Source organism: Saccopteryx leptura, chromosome 7, assembly GCF_036850995.1.
Source record: "Saccopteryx leptura isolate mSacLep1 chromosome 7, mSacLep1_pri_phased_curated, whole genome shotgun sequence".
Taxonomy (NCBI): Eukaryota; Metazoa; Chordata; class Mammalia; order Chiroptera; family Emballonuridae; genus Saccopteryx; species Saccopteryx leptura.
The window spans coordinates 85,394,601-85,414,041 of NC_089509.1; the positions used below are offsets into that span (position 1 = coordinate 85,394,601).

Consider the following 19,441-nt stretch of genomic DNA (forward strand, 5'->3'; position numbering starts at 1 on the left):
AGAGTCCAGATCAAAAGGTGAAGGGTTATATGATTTGCAGTGAATTAGATCTAGAAACAACTTGTGAAGAAATTGAACTTGTGACCTTAGAACTGTCAAATCTATCTAGTTTGCTTGATCTCCCATTTCTAGGGTTAAACCGAGTAATAATAAAATAAATGAATTTCAGGACTTTGGCAGTTTTCCTTTAATTGAAAGTATGCTTTTCTATCATTACAAGGGGAAGTTCCAGGCTTCAACTTAATAAAAATCAGCAGTAGTTTTCAGCTACATTAGATTTCCACACTAAACAGAAACAGCTGAGAAGCCACAGTAGGTAGGTTTAGCTACGATAGTTTAAAACTCAGTGGCTGGCTTTCTTTGGCAATTGTCATAATTATCAATCATAAGACAATCCACTGGATCTCTCTGAGCCCATATAAGGTGTTCATAATCTGTTAATTTTTGCTAATTTGTTTTTCCAAAATGCATTTACCTCCCAAGGGCAATGTGTTTTTGTTTTATTTTTTTGTTGTTGTTTTTTACATTTTCATTAAAGCACTCAAAGGGATCCAAAAAAACCAGATGAACCAACTCACCAAGATTGTTTCAGATAAAAAGAGTCTCTGAGATCACTGACCCCATGTTATATTGTTTCCAAAACTGTGGCAGAAAACTCTAGGGATAGGGACAAAACCCCTTCTCTAAAGTCACATGCCTGGCCCTAGGACCAGAGTGTGTCACTTGCACGGCCCTTTCCTTTACCATCTCATCTTTCCCCCCATTGATTAAAAGTTCATTGAAATTAAAGTTAAAAAGTAATTTTTATTCTTTACAAGATGCTCTAGTGTCTGAAATAGTGCACAGAAAGTCTTAGAGTCATAACAAACACAGAAAATTTTTAAATATTGAGAACTTTTTCACTTTAATATACTACACTCAGATTTAAGAAAATCCCAGTCATCTATATTAAATGTGCTTTTAAAATCATAATCAGAAGGATCTGTATTCAAAAGAATGATTTATGTTTGTTTCTACCATTATGCAAGACATCATAATTTTTCAAAATTAAAATCAAATGGTTGTATTTATCATCAGGCTCTTAACCCTGTGGTTCCCAATCATGGAGCCATGATTTATACATCTGTCATGAACTGCACGTCAAATAATTTGTTACCATCAATAGCAAAATTTACAAATGTCTTACCTTTTTCTTTCGTTTTTAGTAGATTAGAGCAGCTTCCATACTGCTTCTACAGTGACACTATTCATACATACTCCCACTCCTGCTTACTTGCATTTGTGAGAGGAAAAGAGGTAAATTCCAGGAGGCGATGCCAGGGATTGAGTCGCTTACATGAAAACACCTGGTATTATTTTCAGTATGAAGGACTCATTAGCAGGGGTCCCCAAACTATGGCCCGCAGGACGCATGCGGCCCCCTGAGGCCATTTATCCGGCCCCCACCGCACTTCCAGAAGAGGCACCTCTTTCATTGGTGGTCAGTGAGAGGAGCATAGTTTCCATTGAAATACTGGTCAGTTTGTTGATTTAAATTTACTTGTTCTTTATTTTAAATATTGTGTTTGTTCCCGTTTTGTTTTTTTACTTTAAAATAAGATATGTGCAGTGTGCATAGGGATTTGTCCATAGTTTTTTTTATAGTCTGGCCCTCCAATGGTCTGAGGGACAGTGAACTGGCCCCCTGTGTAAAAAGTTTGGGGACCCCTGCATTAAAGAGTATCCCAGGACCTTGAATTCTGCATCTTTGCTCAACCCATACTACTGAGCCTACTCTGCAAAAATTTGTTTTCATTTCCCTTGTAGCCTCTAAAGCAACACAAGACCAGAGAAAATTTCTGTTCCCGTGTTTGAGTCCATCAGAGACCAGTTCAGGACTGTGGATATGGTGGATGCTTATTTAACACTGGACCAAAGGGATGCAAACATCGTCACAAGGTGCATGGCATCTTGACAACTTTGTGGATTCTAACGTGTTGTGAGAAGGACAGCAGAAGTCCTAGAGATCGTCCAGAAGCTGACTGGTCTTTTTGCTTTTTCAAGCTAAAAACAGTTTTTAAAGTACTAACCCACATTTGTCATATCCAATGCATTTTATTATGCCTAACAGGCATATTATTCAGAGCTAAAAAGAAAAGTTTTCACTTTTAAATAACTTATAATGACTTTTAAAAGAGCTTTGAAATGTAGAAAAATCAGATGAAACTAGACAGCTCTGAAGTTTTCAAATCTGACTTGTTACAATTATACAATATGCACCCAACAGAGGTAAGGCACCCTCTGATACCTGGCTACTTATAGAATTATATGTTGACATCATCCTTGGCTCAACTCTGAACTCTTTTGAGTAGAATTGTTTTATCCTTAATGTTAATACTAATAATGCACAGATACCGCTAAACGAAAGGCCATTTTTCAAGTGCCTTCTACGCAGTCACTGTCCCATGGAAGCCTCAGCTCTGTAGATCTGAGATTACTGTTCCTAGTTCCAGGAAATCTAACCGGCCTCTGTAAAGTAGAGCGCTACAATTCCAGCAGTAGCCGGGGATTCAGACCCACTCTTTCCTCTGTCTCCATGTTCCTGCTCACACCTCTGGCTGAGCTATTGTTTCTGTCTACTTGGATAAGCTCTGACAATTTAGGGGATTCAGACCCCCTCTTTCCTCTGTCTCCATGTTCCTGCTCAGACCTCTGGCTGAGCTATTGTTTCTGTCTACTTGGATAAGCTCTGACAATTTACAACACTTATGTTTAAAAAATGAATGAAGGGGGCATTAAAAGAAATCTAATTTTCATTTGGGTGTTTTACTTTCTATTAATTTTTTTTTTTTGACAGAGACAGAGAGTCAGTCAGAGAGACAGACAGATAGGGACAGACAGACAGGAGGGGAGAGAGATGAGAAGCATCCATTCTTCATTGTGGCACCTTAGTTGTTCAGATTGCTTTTTCATATGTGCTTTGACTGGGGGGCTCCAGCTGTGCGAGTGACCGCTTGCTCAAGCCAATGACCTTTGGGCTTAAGCTAGTGACCATGGGGTCATGCCTAAAATCCCACGCTCATGCCAGCAACCTCATGCTCAAGCTGGTGAGCCGTGCTCAAGCCAGCAACCTCAGGGTTTTGAACCTGGGTCCTCTGCATCCCAGTGCGACGCTCTATCCACTGCACCATGGCCGAGTCAGGCTAAAATATTTTTGAGTCAGGCAGTCCAGAATCTTATGAGCAGGGCTGTACTCAGGTTACTTGCAGATCAGTTTTGTCAGTCCCATCAGGTTCCCGCAGGCAGCCCCAGATATCTCCGAAAGGCACTAGGACAGAGCTTCCAGAGCTACCTCATGCCCTATTTTAGGTGCAATCTTCTCTCAGATTTATGGACTTGTTTGAGTGATTAGGCTGTGAAATTAGCACCCCTGCTCTGACCAGTCACATGGTGAGAACTTCATCTATGTGGGGAAACTTTTCTCTGCAGATGTGCGTGTCTGTTTCTTCTGCAAAGACAATGAATACCTATCGAATCAACAATTACCTATGAAAGAGAAGCAATGTAACAGGAAATATAAAGAGTGTGAAGTGGGCTCCTGTGGTCCTAGAACAGCGTGTGTTTTTCTGCCATAACAGCTCATTTGACAGAGGCATTAGTTCACACACGATCCTCCAAGGGCCACACACAGCTTTACCAACATATGCCCTGTGAGGCAGGTGGTTCAGTTCAAGGGTTTGGTCAAGTAGTAACAATAAATTAGCCCATAACTCCAGTGCCAAGTAATTAGGTAGCTACTTGGAGAAGTCACCCTCGGTATAAAGAATGAACATGACCAGGGTTTGGTTTTGTTTTTATGACCAGGATTTAAAAAGCAGTGTCTGTCTGTGTGGTTGGAGAAAAATTAGGGGTGGAAAATACATACTTACTTGTTTTCCATCCAAACCATCTTTTAAAGGGCTACTCAGTCACTAATCTACATATGTGCTTCTTTGTAGAACTATGGAAATCCTTTGGGACTCTGTGGTGTAGACTTAAAAAGTCTGTTTGCTTCAAAGAACTATGATTTATTTATTTTAGATATTATCATCTCTGAGAGGCTCAATATTTTTTAAAGATATTACCCAGTACATTCTGGAAACAGCTAAAAAAAAAAAAAAAAAAACTAAAGCAAAGAGGTATCATGCAGTCAGATTCAGAGAAAGAAATAGAACCTATGGATTCCAGTAATTCATAGTTTGAGTTCTAAATTAATGCAAGGTAGCAAGAGAAAAAAATAAAAGTTTGTTTTAAAATATAATTCTAAGTGAGTCAAGGAAAAAACTCTGCAATATATGTGTGAAATTCTATCCATTTTATTCAGTGTTATACACAGAGTACCTATAATATGTGGCACACTGAAGGAGCTCAACAAATACTCATTAAATAAGTAAGAATGTGAGAATAAAAATGGCCAGTCTTCTCAGTCATGTCTGTAACTTAAAGCCTGAAACAGTTTTTCTATTAATATTAATCATCTTGTACTCAAAGCCAGATTTTGCTAGACATCTATAGAAGTATTTAGAGTAATGTATTTTCTTTCTCACAGATGAAATGTGACAGGGCCCACCACTGCCTTGATTTTAGTTTATTGTTGTTCTGTGAGTGGGAGAGAAGAGAGGAGAGGATGCACTCTAATGCACTTCCTTAGTTTCTCTAGTTACCAAGCCCCTCTCCTTCCCATTTGTTCCATATTGCTCATATTTAATCAGTTTGTCTCCTCGCAAAGTTTATTAGCTATTACTCTGGGTTTTTTTTTTCAGGTTTAAAAACTGATTATTATCAGGTTTAAAATTCAGATTATTGAAAAGAAAGAATAACAGGGCAGGAGGGAGAAACAAGAGAAGGAAGATAGAAAGGATAAAAAGAAGGGAAAGAGAAGGAGGGAGAAATAGAGGGAAGGAGGAAAGAAGAATGGAAGGAAGGAAAGGAGGAAGGGAGGGAAGGAGGGAGGGAGGGAAGGAGGAAGGGAGGGAGGGAGGGAGAGAGGGAGGGAAGGAGGGAGGGAGGGAGGAAGGAAGAAAAGAAGGAAGGAAGAAAAGAAGGAAGGAAGGAAGGAAGGAAGGAAGGAAGGAAGGAAGGAAGGAAGGAAGGAAGGAAGGAAAAAGGAAGAGGAGTGGGAAAAAAGAAAGAAAGAAGGACAAATAACCTTTACGTTTACAAGTGTTATGTATGTATCTTTATCTTATTTTCTTATCAGAACTTCAAGAAGAGACCAAGGTGCTTAAGGTTATATATTATACCTAGTCAATTTGATATCATCAGAAGGAAAAGAACACAAAAATGTGTATAAAGAATACCTTGCTGTCCCAGAACTTTTATCAAGTAAACATAAAGAAGATAATTTATACTAGTGACTTGAGTGATTTCTGAGCACTGGGCAGTGAAGAAACCTGTATCATTGAGGAGTATTTGAACGACGTCAACAACACTGATTCTTCCCTTTACCTGTACAGCAACACTGGGTAAAACACCTTCCATTCAGTTTTAGGATCTAAAAAACAATGATTGTATCAGTAATCCACAATGTGAGTTAAGGGACCATGCGCTTCTCAGAAATGCAACATATCAACATCAGTCTATTGTTTAAAGAAACAGCAATTATGGAAGGCAAGCTACTCAAGAAACCAAGGTTCTCCAGGCTCCCGCTGGGCAGGAAGGGACTGGGGGAAGCAGAATCTCCCTGTTCGACATCTCATCTCCACCTAACACCTCACCCCAGGTGCTTGATTCGGAAGGTGGTGTGTGATGAAGGTTAGTTACTCACAGGGAAGGTCCACTTGGCAAAAACGCGATAACAACTCCACAAAGAGTGAGAAGCAGAAAGCTAGCTCTTATTGCTAAAATATCATAATAAGCCTAGTGAAATGTTGACCCCACTTTAAAGATATAAATAAGCAGACCCAGAACAGAGTACTATAACATTCTAAGTTTACTTTCGATCAGTATCTACAGCACAGTACCTGGACACATGGAGGTACATGATCAATGTTTGTTTGTTTTTAAATGTGATACAATAAAAAGGCATAAAACTTTAGCTACACATAGAACTTAAAATCACCCTAGGCATCGGCTTCCTTCTGCTTACATGCCCATGGCACTTTACGTAAAAAAATCACATAAATCTCCCTTATAAGAAGAATTTTATATTAACTTCTTAATTATACCCACAACTATCTACCCGGATAAGTGCAGGGTCCTAGGAGCCATGTTCAATCACAGGGCCCTAACTTCGTGGCCCAAGGGCAGCCCATTCACAAGTTACCTACAGGTGTTCTACAGCCACTTTGCTTTCTGCTTCTCAATCTCCATGAGATTAGTCTAATGTTCTGCCCAACAGAACTCTAACTTTAAAAGACAGCACTTTCCAAATGAAGCATTCACTTTCCTAGTTGGAAATTAAATGTCAAGAAAGCATCCCTTCCTGGGGTTGAGGTAGACCAGTCAATTTCCTTCTTAGAAGAATTTAAAGTAGTAAATATAAACTGGGCCAGAGAGGCTGGACTTGATCAAAGTACGGAGATCAGCCAGGTAGAGGAAAGGTCATGGGTAGCCTAAGGTTCTGAGGAGGCAGAACTGTAATTCAGAGAAACTAAGAGTATAAGGAGAAACTACAAGGCAGACAAAGATGTAGAGTAGACGGGATATTAGATGATGGTGAGAAGCAAAGCTGGATAGCAGAAAGAAACTGACATGGGTTGGAGGTATGTTAGGTCTAAGATAGCAAAGGAAAGGGTAAATCCATGAACTATATCTACTTAACTGAACCCTAACCATATTACACTCTACACCTGAATTTTCATGAAGTTCTATCCTCCTCAACTTCTTTACTATATCTCCAATAATTAAGCTGAAATTCCTTTCTAAAAATTTTTCCCCATTCATTTGGGAGACAGAGAGAGAGAGGAATAGAGACAGACAGACAGACATCAACTCATTTTTCCACTTAATTGTTCCATATTTAGTTGTGCACGCCTTGATTGCTTCTCACATGCTCTGACCAGGGATAGACCCTGAGACCTTGGTACACCATATTGATGCTTTATCCATTGAACCACCAGATCAGGCCAAGCTGAAATTTCTTAAACTAAACATTCTTTGCCAGAATGTCTGGTAAAAGAAAACCTTTAAGAAACTTTAAATTTAAAAAGTAGGAAAGCAATTTGCCTCTATCTCTAGAAAAAAAAAAGTCTTAGCTCATATCTAATCTATTGGCTACCAATGAAGTTTTTCAATTTTCTGACATTATTACTGAGAGAAATATGTTCACTACACTTTGGAAGAAGGTCAACCCAAGAGAGAAGTATCCATTTCCTACGGGGGGGGGGGGGGGTAGGTATGGCTGCAAATGGAACTCCAAAGCTTCTTTATATTACCAAATGACAAATTAATACATTTTGACATGTTCAAAAGCTAACCAGTAACATAGAAGTGAAGAATTAATGCATGCAGGATAACATAATAGTAATATGAAAGAAAACTAGCGTGAATCCTCTTTAATGGTCCTCACCTGATGACCCCCAAAAGTCTTCCCAAGTGAAGACCTACTTATACCTAACAGCAGCAACATTTCATTAAAAGTGACGAGTGTTCATTTGCATCTCTCCTCAGTATTAGAGCAGGGTTTCAAAACCTTGAAGTCCCATTTAGACAGAAGGCTTTGCACTGGAGCTTGGAATAAATCCAAGGTGGGAAAAATTCTAGTAATCTGGTTAGAGAATTTGCAAACATCTTTAACTGATTAATTAGCTTATGTATTTCTTTTCTTAGAAGTCCTTTTGGAAGCAAACTTGTAAATCAAAATACAGCTACAACTGAAGTAGAAAAAGGCATGATTGAACTCTCACAGCTTAAAAAGAGATTTAGCATTAAACGTTAGCAATGAGAGCCGTTGTCTAAAGCTACCTCAAGAACGCCTGGTGGTCCTGGCCAGTTGCTCAGTAGGTAGAGCATCAGCCCAGTATATGATGTCCTGGGTTCGACTCCTGGTCAGGACACACAGGAGAAGCAAGCAACCATCTGCTTCAGCCCACACCCCATTCCCCCTTCTCTCCCTCTTCCCTTCCCATAGCTCAACTAATTCAAGCATAGCCATAGGTGCTGAGGATAGTTCAGCTGATCCAAGTGCATCAGCCTCAGGTGCTAAAAATAGCTTGGTACTCAAGCATAGGCCCCAGACAGAGATTGCCAGGAGGATCCCAGTCAGGGTGTATGCAGGAGTCTGCCTTACTATCTCCCTTCCTCTCACCTTAAAAAAAAAAAAAATGCTTGGTGAAAAATAAAAATTTCAGGCACATTAGTTCTCTGATCCAGGGTATAGGTTTCACTGCATTAAGTACCCTGTAAAAAAGAAAGCTCACGTTGGACTGGGACACAGAGGACCCAGATTCAAATCCCTGAGGTCACCGGCTAGAGCGCGGGATCATAGACATGACCCCATGGTCTCTGGCTTGAGCCCAAAGGTCGCTGGCTTGAAGCCCAAGGTCGCTGGCTTGAGCAAGGGATCACTCGCTCTGCTGTAGCCCCCCTCCCCGGTCAAGGCACATATGAGAAAGCAATCGATTATCAACTAAGGTGCCACAACAAAGAATTGATGCTTCTCATCTCTCTCCCTTCCTGTCTGTCTGTTCCTATCTGTCCCTCTCTCGGTCTCTGTTGCAAAAAAAAAAAAAGAAAAGTTCATAAAACTAGATCTATTTAATACAATGGTTAAAAATTGAATTATGCACATAAGTAGGTTTGCATTATGCGGACAGAAAACAGCAAGTACTCAGGGCATGCTGGCCACTGCATACCAGCGCTCTGCCAGGCGCGGGGAGAAGAGTCAGACAGCGAAGGGAAACTGGATTTAAGGTCTCTCTTTGAACAGGTTACCTAACTCCTCTAAGCTTCAGTTTTTCACATGTAAATGTAGATAAAAACTACCCTCCCCCTTGGTTTTTCACAAGGTTTGAGGAAAATAACAAGACCTGTAAAAGGCTCACATTCTGGAAGCCTAGTTCCCAAAAAAGTCTAGCTGCTGTTGTATTGAAGAACCATTATCATCACTGTCATTATTACTATTACTGGGATATATATATGGGAAAAACTTAGGATCAGCCTCAGTGATAATATGATTTTTTATCTAACACTGCTAGCCCTGAATGGTGTGTCTATATAGGGTGTCTCAGCCCCACTGCTACTGACACTGCTGGACAGAGAAGTCTCTGCTGGGCGGAGGTGGCTATCCTGTGCATTGAGGGATTTATGGCAGCATTCCTGGCCTCTATCCAGTAGATACCAGTAGCACCTTTGAGTTGTAATCACCCAAAATGTATCCAGGCACTGACAAATACCCCGTGGGGATCAAAGTCACCCCTGGCTGAGAACCACTGGTTGATACCAATGACAAGGAATCAGTGGGACAGAAAATGCTGTGAATCCCAAGTGGGCAGCAACCCAGCCGAGCAGAGGTACGCTGCCTGTGTCGCTGTCACCCGCCCGGCCCGACATTCTCCCTCAGTGTACGGCACGGGATTTTAAAACAAGGACTTGTCAGGAAGCCCCATAGCAGAAGCTCAGAATTCCCAGACTCACAAACTAAGCCATGGAAACACTGTGTGGAAACATAATAAAGCAATAAAGCACAAGCTACACAGACAAACAATTTGGCAAACGCACCCCACTCGGTGACCTAGCCCTCACACAAGCACCGTCCTCTCTTCTCTGGAGCAGTTAGAGAGGAGTGTGGTCAGAGGGAAGACTGGGCGTCAAACACGCCTCTGCGTTCCTTCAGCTGCGCGTCTGGCTTCAGGCAAGGCTCAGCGTCTCTCCCCAGTTTTTCCGATTGTAAAATGGAGTTGGTCATGATGAACACACCGACCAGACTGGTCTCTGATTCTGACTTGAGGCTACTCATTCACTACAGGGCTGCAGGTCCTAAGAACCACTAGGGAGAACACATCACTACAATCACAAGCGAATCATTCTTCGACCAGCTTTTGGCGTGAAAAACAGAGTTTGCTTCATCTTTTCCACGGACTGCTTTAGTTTGCCTTATCACTATGTTGGTCGTTGTGCTATATTTACATGGACTAGAAACATTATTCATATGAGTATTTTGTAACTTCCTTTTCTATTTTCCCCCAAAGGGAGCCTATTCAGGGATTCTTCCCCCCTAATTGTCTCTCCTGCTTCGTGAAATTTTAATACCAGAGATATACTAAATAACTTCCTTTGGAAGGCCAAAAAACATTGTAAATTGAGGATTTTTTATGCTCCACAGAAACCAATATGGCCGCCACTGAGGGTCCATAAAGGGACCTCCATACTAAGTGTGTTCAGAGCCTGGAAAGTCACCTTCTGCACAGTAGGGACTGACGTGAGGGTTTCTGAAGAGTTAGAATACCAAATATAAACTGGAGAAACCAGACAATTCCATGTGACACCAACTCTATGTCCGCTGCAGAGAGAGGCACTCCCGGGAGGAGAGGAACTGCCTCACTCGTCCAGGACTCCTGTCTCTGGGATGGACAGCACCTCTGAGTGGCCCCCAGCCCAACCTGGCCTCCACACAGCCCGGCCTCACCTCTGGAGGGATATTCCATCAACGTGCATTTCTTGGTAAACGTGCAAAGGATCTGGTAGGTGTTAGGGTTATAAAGATAAATAGCACGTAATGGCTACCACGGAAGAAACCAGAACCACGGGGCCAAGGCACAGGAGGCTCTGCTGTAGAGCTGGAGTCACAGGCGCAAGGCAGCTTACGGGGGAGGGGCGACATGACAGGGTGACAGGAGCGAGGCCTAAGTGGCCGAAGTGAAGGGGTGTATTTATATGTGCATGGACACAGTGTGGGCAATGAGGGTCATGCAGCAGGAAGGTGAGGGCGTAGCCCAGTGAGATCTTCTGACTTTTTGGATTGGTATGTAAAACCTGGATTTTATGTGAAATCTCCTGATTTTTAAATGTGGGTTTAAATTTTTTTTTTTTCCTGAAATGAGAAGGGGGGGGGGGGGGACAGATTCCTGCATGTGCCCGACCAGGATCCACCCAGGATGCCCACCAGGGGGCGATGCTCGGCCCCTCTGGGACGTTGCTCCCTTGTGGCCAGAGCCATTCTAATGCCTGAGGTGGAGGCCATGGAGCCATCCTCAGTGCCTGGGACAACTTTGCTCCAGTGGAGCCCTGGCTTTGGAAGGGGAACAGAGAAATAGACAGAAAGGAGAGGGAGAAGGGTGGAGAAACAGATGGGCGCTTCTCCTGTGTGCCCTAGCCAGGAATCGAACCCAGGACTTCCACACTGCTGAGCCAACCAGCCAGGGCTGGGTTTAAAATTTTAAAACCCTTTGTGGGCACCCCGGCCAGATAGCTCAGTTAGTTAAAGCCATCCCAATTGGCCAAAGTTGTGGGTTCCATCCCCAGTCAGACCACATTACAAGAATCAACCAATGAGCGCATGGATAGGTGGAACAACAAATCAATTTTTCTCTCTGCCTCTATCTCTCTGTCTCTGTCTCTCTCTCTAAAATCAATCAATAAATAAAATTAAAAGAATAAATACAAGCCTTCATAGACTTTTAAAAACAAACAGCTGCAGGCAATATAAGCCTATCAATTTGTAAGCTATTTGCAAACAGCAAGAAAACTTGTCTCTCTTCTGTGAGGAGAGAGGCTCTGACTCTAAGGGGCTTCTCAACATCACAGAAAGTACCGACTTGGGAGGAGATAATGTCAAGTTCCTTTTTATCTAGCACGTCTGTGGGGTCCTAATTCAACAAACCAATATGGTGGGTAATTATGCACAAAGGTCATTGCTCCATATCCCTTACTATTTCAGAAATATTGGGGAACAGTGTATGTACCCTTAATGCTTAAAGAAATTTACATGGCAGCCTTCTATGATCACAGTGAGGCAGACTTCTGTGCGCATTTTAACATGCTACATATATAAGAAGCTCCTAATAATCACAGATTTCACACATACTTAACAATTTAATAATAGTTCATTTTCTGTCAAATCAACATTACGGTATATATGAATTTTAAAATTCCTAACATATGTAAGCAATTATATCTCCTTAAAATGCCAGTTGGTATAAGGATACAAGTGAATTCCTATCTTGAATCCAATGGCTTAACTTTTGAACAATTACAGATCGTTTTTAATACATTGAGATCTTTTTTAAAATGATCCTTCCCAAGTCACAGAGGCTGTGCCAACTATGTTCTCCAGTCTCAAGAGCCTCAGTTATTTTTCTTTGTTTTTTATATCATGGCTGTAATAAATAATTAACCTAAAACTTTGTATTCTTGCTGACAAACAAAATGCAACATTTAAAGTAGTGTCACTCAGAGACAGGCATAATATAAAAGAAAGAGTGATATATTTGAAGAGTTTTATAGTTCTTATGGCATCAAGGTCAATGGTTAAGGCAAAAATCAATGTAGAGAAAACTATACTATTTGTCAACTCTTTAGCTAGGATCTGAGTGATAGGAATAACATCTTAAAAAATAAAAGATTTCTCTTGGTAATATCAGAAGTTAATGTTAATAGCCAAAAAGTGCTTAAAACTGAAAAATAAAAATTACAGCTGGATTCTTAGCCATTAAATATTGTTAGCACACTCTTGTTTTGACAAACTAACATAAAAGGTAATACAACTCATAAATCAACTGGCTGTCGGCTTCAAAGATTTACTTTACTCAAACTGGTCAGTTAAGAGGCAAAAGAGCATGCTGAATATACCTTAGCTCCCTAAACATGAAGACCTCATAGAAATGAGAATTTCTGGATAAAAAATGGAAGCAGAAATGTATGAGCCATCATCCAAATGAATGGAAGTTCTCAATTATAATGGAGAATAGGTTTTAGTATTATTATCTCAAACTTCTCTAAATTTCTGACTTTAAAACTAAAAATGGGATTTATGGCCCTGGCCGGTTTGCTCAGTGGTAGAGCGTCGGCCTGGTGTGCAGAAGTCCCGGGTTCGATTTCTGGCCAGGGCACACAGGAGAAGCGCCCATCTGCTTCTCCACCCCTCCCCCTCTCCTTCCTCTCTCTCTCTTCCCCTCCCGCAGCCGAGGCTCCACTGGAGCAAGGATGGCCCAGGCGCTGGGGATGGCTCCTCGGCCTCTGCCCCAGGCGCTAGAGTGGCTCTGGTCGCAACAGAGCGACGCCCCGGAGGGGCAGAGCATCGCCCCCGGTGGGCAGAGCGTCGCCCCCTGGTGGGCGTGCTGGGTGAATCCTGGTCGGGCGCATGCGGGAGTCTGTCTGACTGTCTCTCCCCGTTTCCAGCTTCAGAAAAATACAGAAAAAATAAAATAAAATAAAAATAAATAAATAAATAAAAATGGGATTTACCATGGGATGCTATTAATGTCTAGAATAAAGCAGTTTTCATTCCTGTTCTACTTTTCCTGGATTGAGCTAAAATGAATCCTGAAAGACCAAGCCACATAGTCAATGGTTCCCTGTAGCTAGCCCATGGCTTCTTGTTGGTTCAACATAGAAGTTTTTACCAGTTTACATCAGAGAGAAAAACAAGAGTGATGGAGAAGTTTTTTTATATGACTGAATTTATACAGTTTGTAAGATCTTTTGTCTGAGGCTATCCTTTTCATTAATTTATTTATTAAAAATATTTTATTTTTGCCTGACCAGGCAGTGGTCAGGCATGGTGGATAGAGCATTGGACTGGGACGCAGAAGACCCAGGTTTGAAACCTTGAGGTTGCCGGCTTAAGCCTGGGCTCATCTGGTTTGAGCAAGACTTACCAACTTGAACCCAAGGTCATTGACTTGAGTAATGGGTCACCCGGTCTGCTGTAACCCCTCAGTCAAGGCACATATGAGAAAGCAAATCAATGAACAACTAAGGAGCTGCAACAAAGAATTGATGCTTCTCATCTCTCCCTTCCTGTCCGTCTGTCCTTATCTGTCCCTCTCTCCGTCTCTCTCTGTCTCTGTCACACACACACACACAAAAATTATAAACTATATGGATATTAAATGGGAGTTTCCTTTAAATTTTTCATATACATTTATTTTCCTAAATAAAAAGTTACTGAACCTATATTGGACCCCTCTTTAATTTTAATTTCGACTAAATCTCAAAGTATGAAAACCACTGCTCTGTGTGACTCAGTGTGTTGATCTAACAGGGAGGTGCTCTGGTTTTTGAAGGATGCCCCAGCCAGGAAAGGACAAGAGAGGAAAGGGGGATGGTGGGCCCTGAAGGGTAAGCCCTGAGGCTCCCCTCTGAGGAGTGACTTGCCCCAAGCACCAGTCAGAGCTAGAGGAAGGGGCTCTGCCACTTATTAGCCCACCCTTATCACCCACCCACTCTGAGTTACTACGGGTAGCATAAGAGACTGCCTCCAGGTACTTCTAACTCTACAAATTCATGAGACTAATCATTTGGGTGGTTCACACTGTGACTTTGAAAACTGACCAATGAGAGCACGAAAGCAATCACTAATATGTCAGTATTTGGATGAAAAGTGATGTACGGGACCAGTATACTTATGATTTCTCCCCCAGCACGTAAGGGTAGCCCAAGGGGAGAGACAGGAAACCTCAGGGAACAGCATCTCACCCCATTCTCCACCACCTCTCCCGTGGCGTCTGGATCAAGAAACCACATCCACCATTCTTTCATTCTCATCTTCTCGGCCATTCTTCATACACATATGCACCCCTCCATGTATTCCTGCCTCAACTTTCCTCTTCCTGCCATATGAAAGCTGATTCAGACAGAGACTTTGAAGGTCCTCTTTGGTGGCAGCTGGAATTGGTGGTACTAGACAGAACAAATCTCATCACCTACCAAAACAGTCTGTGGGCAAAACTCTAAGGGGTGTAACCTTGGAAACCCCCATGAACATGTCTTCCTGAAACTAACTGATTTTAGACTACAGCAAGAGTTAGTAGCTAAACTCAATTGATTTTCGAAAGAAATATTTCTCTCAATGATGGCAAAAATGAAGCAAACAAAATATGCAACCCAAATGAAGGCAGATTTCTAAAACAGAGAAAACCAAGTATAGCAAAACTCATCTTAAAATTCTAAGACTGTATCAATAATTTCTCTCAAAGCTTCAGTTGAGTTCAATGGTATTCTCTAGCTCATGTGCAAATTTCTTTTCCTCAGCCTAATCAAACACTCCTTGAGGAATTTTGGATCAATTCAGTGGCTACTTCAGCATTTTTTCTTTACAAAATGAACTGATGAGAACTATGAATTATGCTTTCTGATTGGGAGTTTTAATTCTGCACCAATGCTCTTGCTCCACAACCCAATACGTAGGTGCCCTTAAGGAAAGGCGCTGCCTTTGGATTTGACTTCTCAGTTCCTCTCTGTGTGAGCATGTGTGTGCACGTGTGCATACACACTTTCCACGGAGAGAACGGGGTCCCTTTCCTCCAGGACAAGGCCTAAGACACTTCCTGTGGGAGCTGGTGTGGGTACCCCTTTGACCCTTCCCAGTTTCTAGCACGACAGCCCTGCGCAGACGGACGGAGGGGGCGCTGACCTGCACTGGCTCCGGGGGCAGCTGGACCACGTGCTGCATGCGTTCGCTGTGGTGATGCCTCGACTCCTCCTCGTAGATCACATCCCTCTCGTGCTGGGGAAGGTTCAGGAAACGGCGGATGGTGCAGAGGTTCTCCCAGAGCGTGCGGTTTTCGGGGCTGGGGTTCTCCTTCCAGCGGAGCAGTTCGCACAGCCAGCCCTAGGGAGAGAGAAGGTCACTGAGTTCACCGCAGAGTGCAGAGCAGCGGAGGTCGGCTTGAGGGCGGTCCGGAGCCATCCCACGTTAGCGTAAGTTTCTGTCAAAACTGTTCCCAGCAACCTGAGAGATACTGAAACAGCCTAGTTCCTCTAGAACCAACTAAGAACCATGCAGGTGGTTTACACTAACACCCAAGAATCTTCATCTTGTTAATTTTCTTATCACCCTTCCTATCGCGTATATTCTCCATTAATTTACAATTCTTTTGTAAATGACATGTAAACCAGATTATAGTCATCCAATTTTGAGAAACAAGTAATTTGTGTGGGTCTACTACAATTTTTTTTCAAGTACCCAATTAGATAATATTTCATCCTAAGAGTGAAGATGAACAAATATTTATTACAAGATGGCAAATTCTAAAAAAAAAAAAAAAATGTCTAACTGTGAATAGCACTGAATTCTGAGAAAATAGTCTTACAATTATCAATAACTCCACCAAAGAGAAACCACCACCTTAGCTAGAATGAAAAAAAAAATGTATATTTGCTCCAGTTCTGAATGCCTGGGGCCCTAGGCCCTGTTAACCATCATCTCCCCACCACAACCACACCTGCAGGAAGGAGGCAGTTGGTTGGGTCACACCTGCAAAAATATGCCTCCCAACTCTGGTATCCGGATGTTCTCTCACTTGCAACTGCACGAGAGAGAAAATGTAATGCAAATAATGATAGATTATATGAAAATAATACAGAGGATGCTGTCAACATTGCTCTCTGACTTATGTCAAAATATTTTACCCAGTCGCTTTCTAACCCATCATTTCCGAGCTCCATCGCTACTTTTCAAACCAAGCACTGTCCCACATCACTCCTCTTGCAAAAGAGTTAAGAGTTTTTCTAAAAAGGTGCATATATAACTACAAACGACTTTGTGGAAAATAAATCCCAAACCTCAACAAATTTCTATATCATAACTTGTAAGCCAGCGAACGTTCCTGACAGGCATTCTAAAAGCCCCAAATAATATCATAAGCCGTTGTTGTTTGTCTGACACTCTGCTGTGTCTTCTGCCTTTACCCCAAAAAAAAAAGGCAAGATTTGATTATCTCCGCTGCATCGGCCAAGGCAGCAACACCAGCTGTTCTCATTGTGCAGCCTCTTCCTCGCGGCCTCCATGTTAATAACCTGATCATTCCATTTTCTCCTTCAACTGCTGGCTGCGGCACCGCGAAGAGACAAAAACCCAGGCCCATCTGCAGCAGCTGTAGGCACTGAACTGTGAAGCCACTGGGGATTTATAAACTAATCTGTAACACAACACTGCCTTGTTTTTACAAGTGAGAGGCCACATTTGCGCAGACCTGATCTTTTCTTGCAATAAACTGGGAGCTGGGGAGAGTTAGAAGGTTAGGAAGAATGAAAACAAGATATCTAATCATTTGCTTGCTTGGAAATGTTTTTCCAAGTATTTTCATGGATTTTTTCCAACTCAGGTGAGAAACAGGTAATGGTTGATTTCCAAGGTGCAACATACATGTATATGAAAATTGAAGACAATTTTTTTTATCCCTATCATAAAATAAATTATATATTTTTTAAATCTCCTAGTCCCAAAGTGTTTCCTCTAGGGCTCCTTTGTACAAAGGAAAGGATTCTTGAAATGGAAAATAAGCCATCTGTGGGAAAAAAATAAGTTCCTACTTCTCTGTCTTTTCACAGGTCTGAATAAGTCTCCAATTGGACTCTCAAATCTTTCAAACAGGTACGTTTAACATCTCCCAGGGGAGGTGATAGCATGGAGACCAATCATTTAACAGAAAATAAAAACAGAAACCTACATCTGTTCAAAGATAAAGTTCTGAGACACTCAGACCTTCAAGAGGACAGCACCTGTGGTTCTGCATGAGGAGTGCATTGCATTGTGGGAAGCCACAGCTTGAAAGGAGATGGGTGACAGCTGAGTGGTATCTCCACTTACAATATTCGGATTGTCCCACACAACACTCATTGCCGCGTTTGATTTATATGTGCTGTTATAATCGGCACTCATTACAATCACTTAGAACAAACTACAGGCCTTGTTATGGACTGTGCTGCCTGCCATCAGTCTTTAAGAAGTGTAGTGCTCAATTTGCCCACTGACATGCAAGGTCCTGACCTTGAAGCTATTAGGGAGCGGATTAGACACAAGTGTGATCATGTGTGCAGACATAAGCAAACCAAATTAATTTCTGGCACAGGGAGGTAGCCAGCAAGACCCTGCTCTTAGGGCACCAGAGAACTTCCTCAAATCCCTGATGGAGCCGAGCTAATAGCATGTTTAAGGGAACCCGGTTTTGAAGATGAAGCACATTCATGGTATTTAGAGGGTTATTAATCTAGTTTCCCCACCAAGTGTTTGCTTGGCTGATCAGATTAAGGGATGGAGCCTTCAACAGCGCACCCCCACCACAGCAGGCCCCAAGAAATCTGTGATACTTCACAGCCTTGGACATATTGCACCATGTGTACCCAGCTGCTTCAATAATTAGCTTATGAATGTATCAGCTGGTTCTGTGATTTTTATAAATAATAACTAACCTACAGAGCAGAAAGATTGTCAAGAGCCTTACACCAGCACAAAACGGCAAGGTGCTCTAACTCCAACTCGCTCTTACACTAAATGCCGATGTGCCCTACTAGTAGAGGTCCTGTAATGCCATGTGTAAAAATTTATTTTGCATTTGAAATGGCGATGCATTTTTGTCAGTTTCCTTCACAGCAGACATGATTTTCTTTCCCCTCACTGACTCACTGCTCACTCTCCCTCTTTCAGGCTTACCTTCCAGAAATCTTTCTTTCACCTTCCTTCCCATCTCACCCCCTCTTACCATTCCTGCAATCCTTCTACCACCCATTTGGGATGCTTATCTCTGTTTTCTCAATAGGATCTTTTATTAGCTTGTTTGGTGGCTAATCAATGTGTGAGAAAGTACCATGCTCTTGCATGAACACACATGTAGGTAACTGTGAGTGAACCCGTCACAGAAGAGATAAAGAGTCCCCACATGGGATTTTTTTTCCCATTTATATAATTTTTGCATGCCATCCAAGAAAGTTTTGCAGTATCAGGCAAAAAAAAAAAAGTGTAAATGTCAAATAAAACAGTGACAGATGACAGTATTCTCTATTGAATAGCACTGTTTCTGTCGTGCATGTTCAATGGGAACTCATGAATTATTAATAAACAAATCTCCTTTTTCTGTTAAAAATCTCAAGTAGGTTTTTTGTTGTTGCTCCCTCTGTGTTGTGTGGAGCATTCCAGGAGAATTATTTTCATTTCAGAACTGCTGACACAGAAGTTCACCTGATTTCCAGCCTTGGCCAGCTCAGTGAGCAGGTGCCACGAACCACAGGGTGGACACCTATTGGTGATTTCTCTCTTAACTGGTTTTGACCAAAATTTGGCTATATATTCATATAGTCAGTTTAGATTTTGTAGCACAGGAAAACGGAAGCTAAGTGGAAAACAAGTATTGGAGTATGGCTAACAGGCACAGAGACCATTCAGCTTGGATCCCTGAGACCTAGCTGCTAAGTCTCTGCTTTGGCATTAAATAACTGGCTGACCTTTGTGGCAAGTGGTTGCTCTCTTGGAGCTTCTTTAAACTTAACCATAAAAGATGGTCTCCACATTCTCCAATCTATTACCTTGTCATTTGTCAGACAT

At 41.9% G+C, this 19,441-nt stretch overlaps 1 protein-coding gene across 3 annotated transcripts in view; it reads right to left on the minus strand.

Annotated features, from left to right (window-relative positions):
* Positions 1-19,441, minus strand: part of SATB2 (SATB homeobox 2) — a 194,886-nt gene that overhangs the window by 24,101 nt on the left and 151,344 nt on the right. For all 3 annotated transcript variants that reach the window (XM_066345909.1, XM_066345910.1, XM_066345908.1), the window contains one exon: positions 15,533-15,730. In XM_066345909.1, the coding sequence (XP_066202006.1) occupies positions 15,533-15,730 (198 nt within the window). The remainder of the gene's footprint in view (positions 1-15,532; positions 15,731-19,441) is intronic.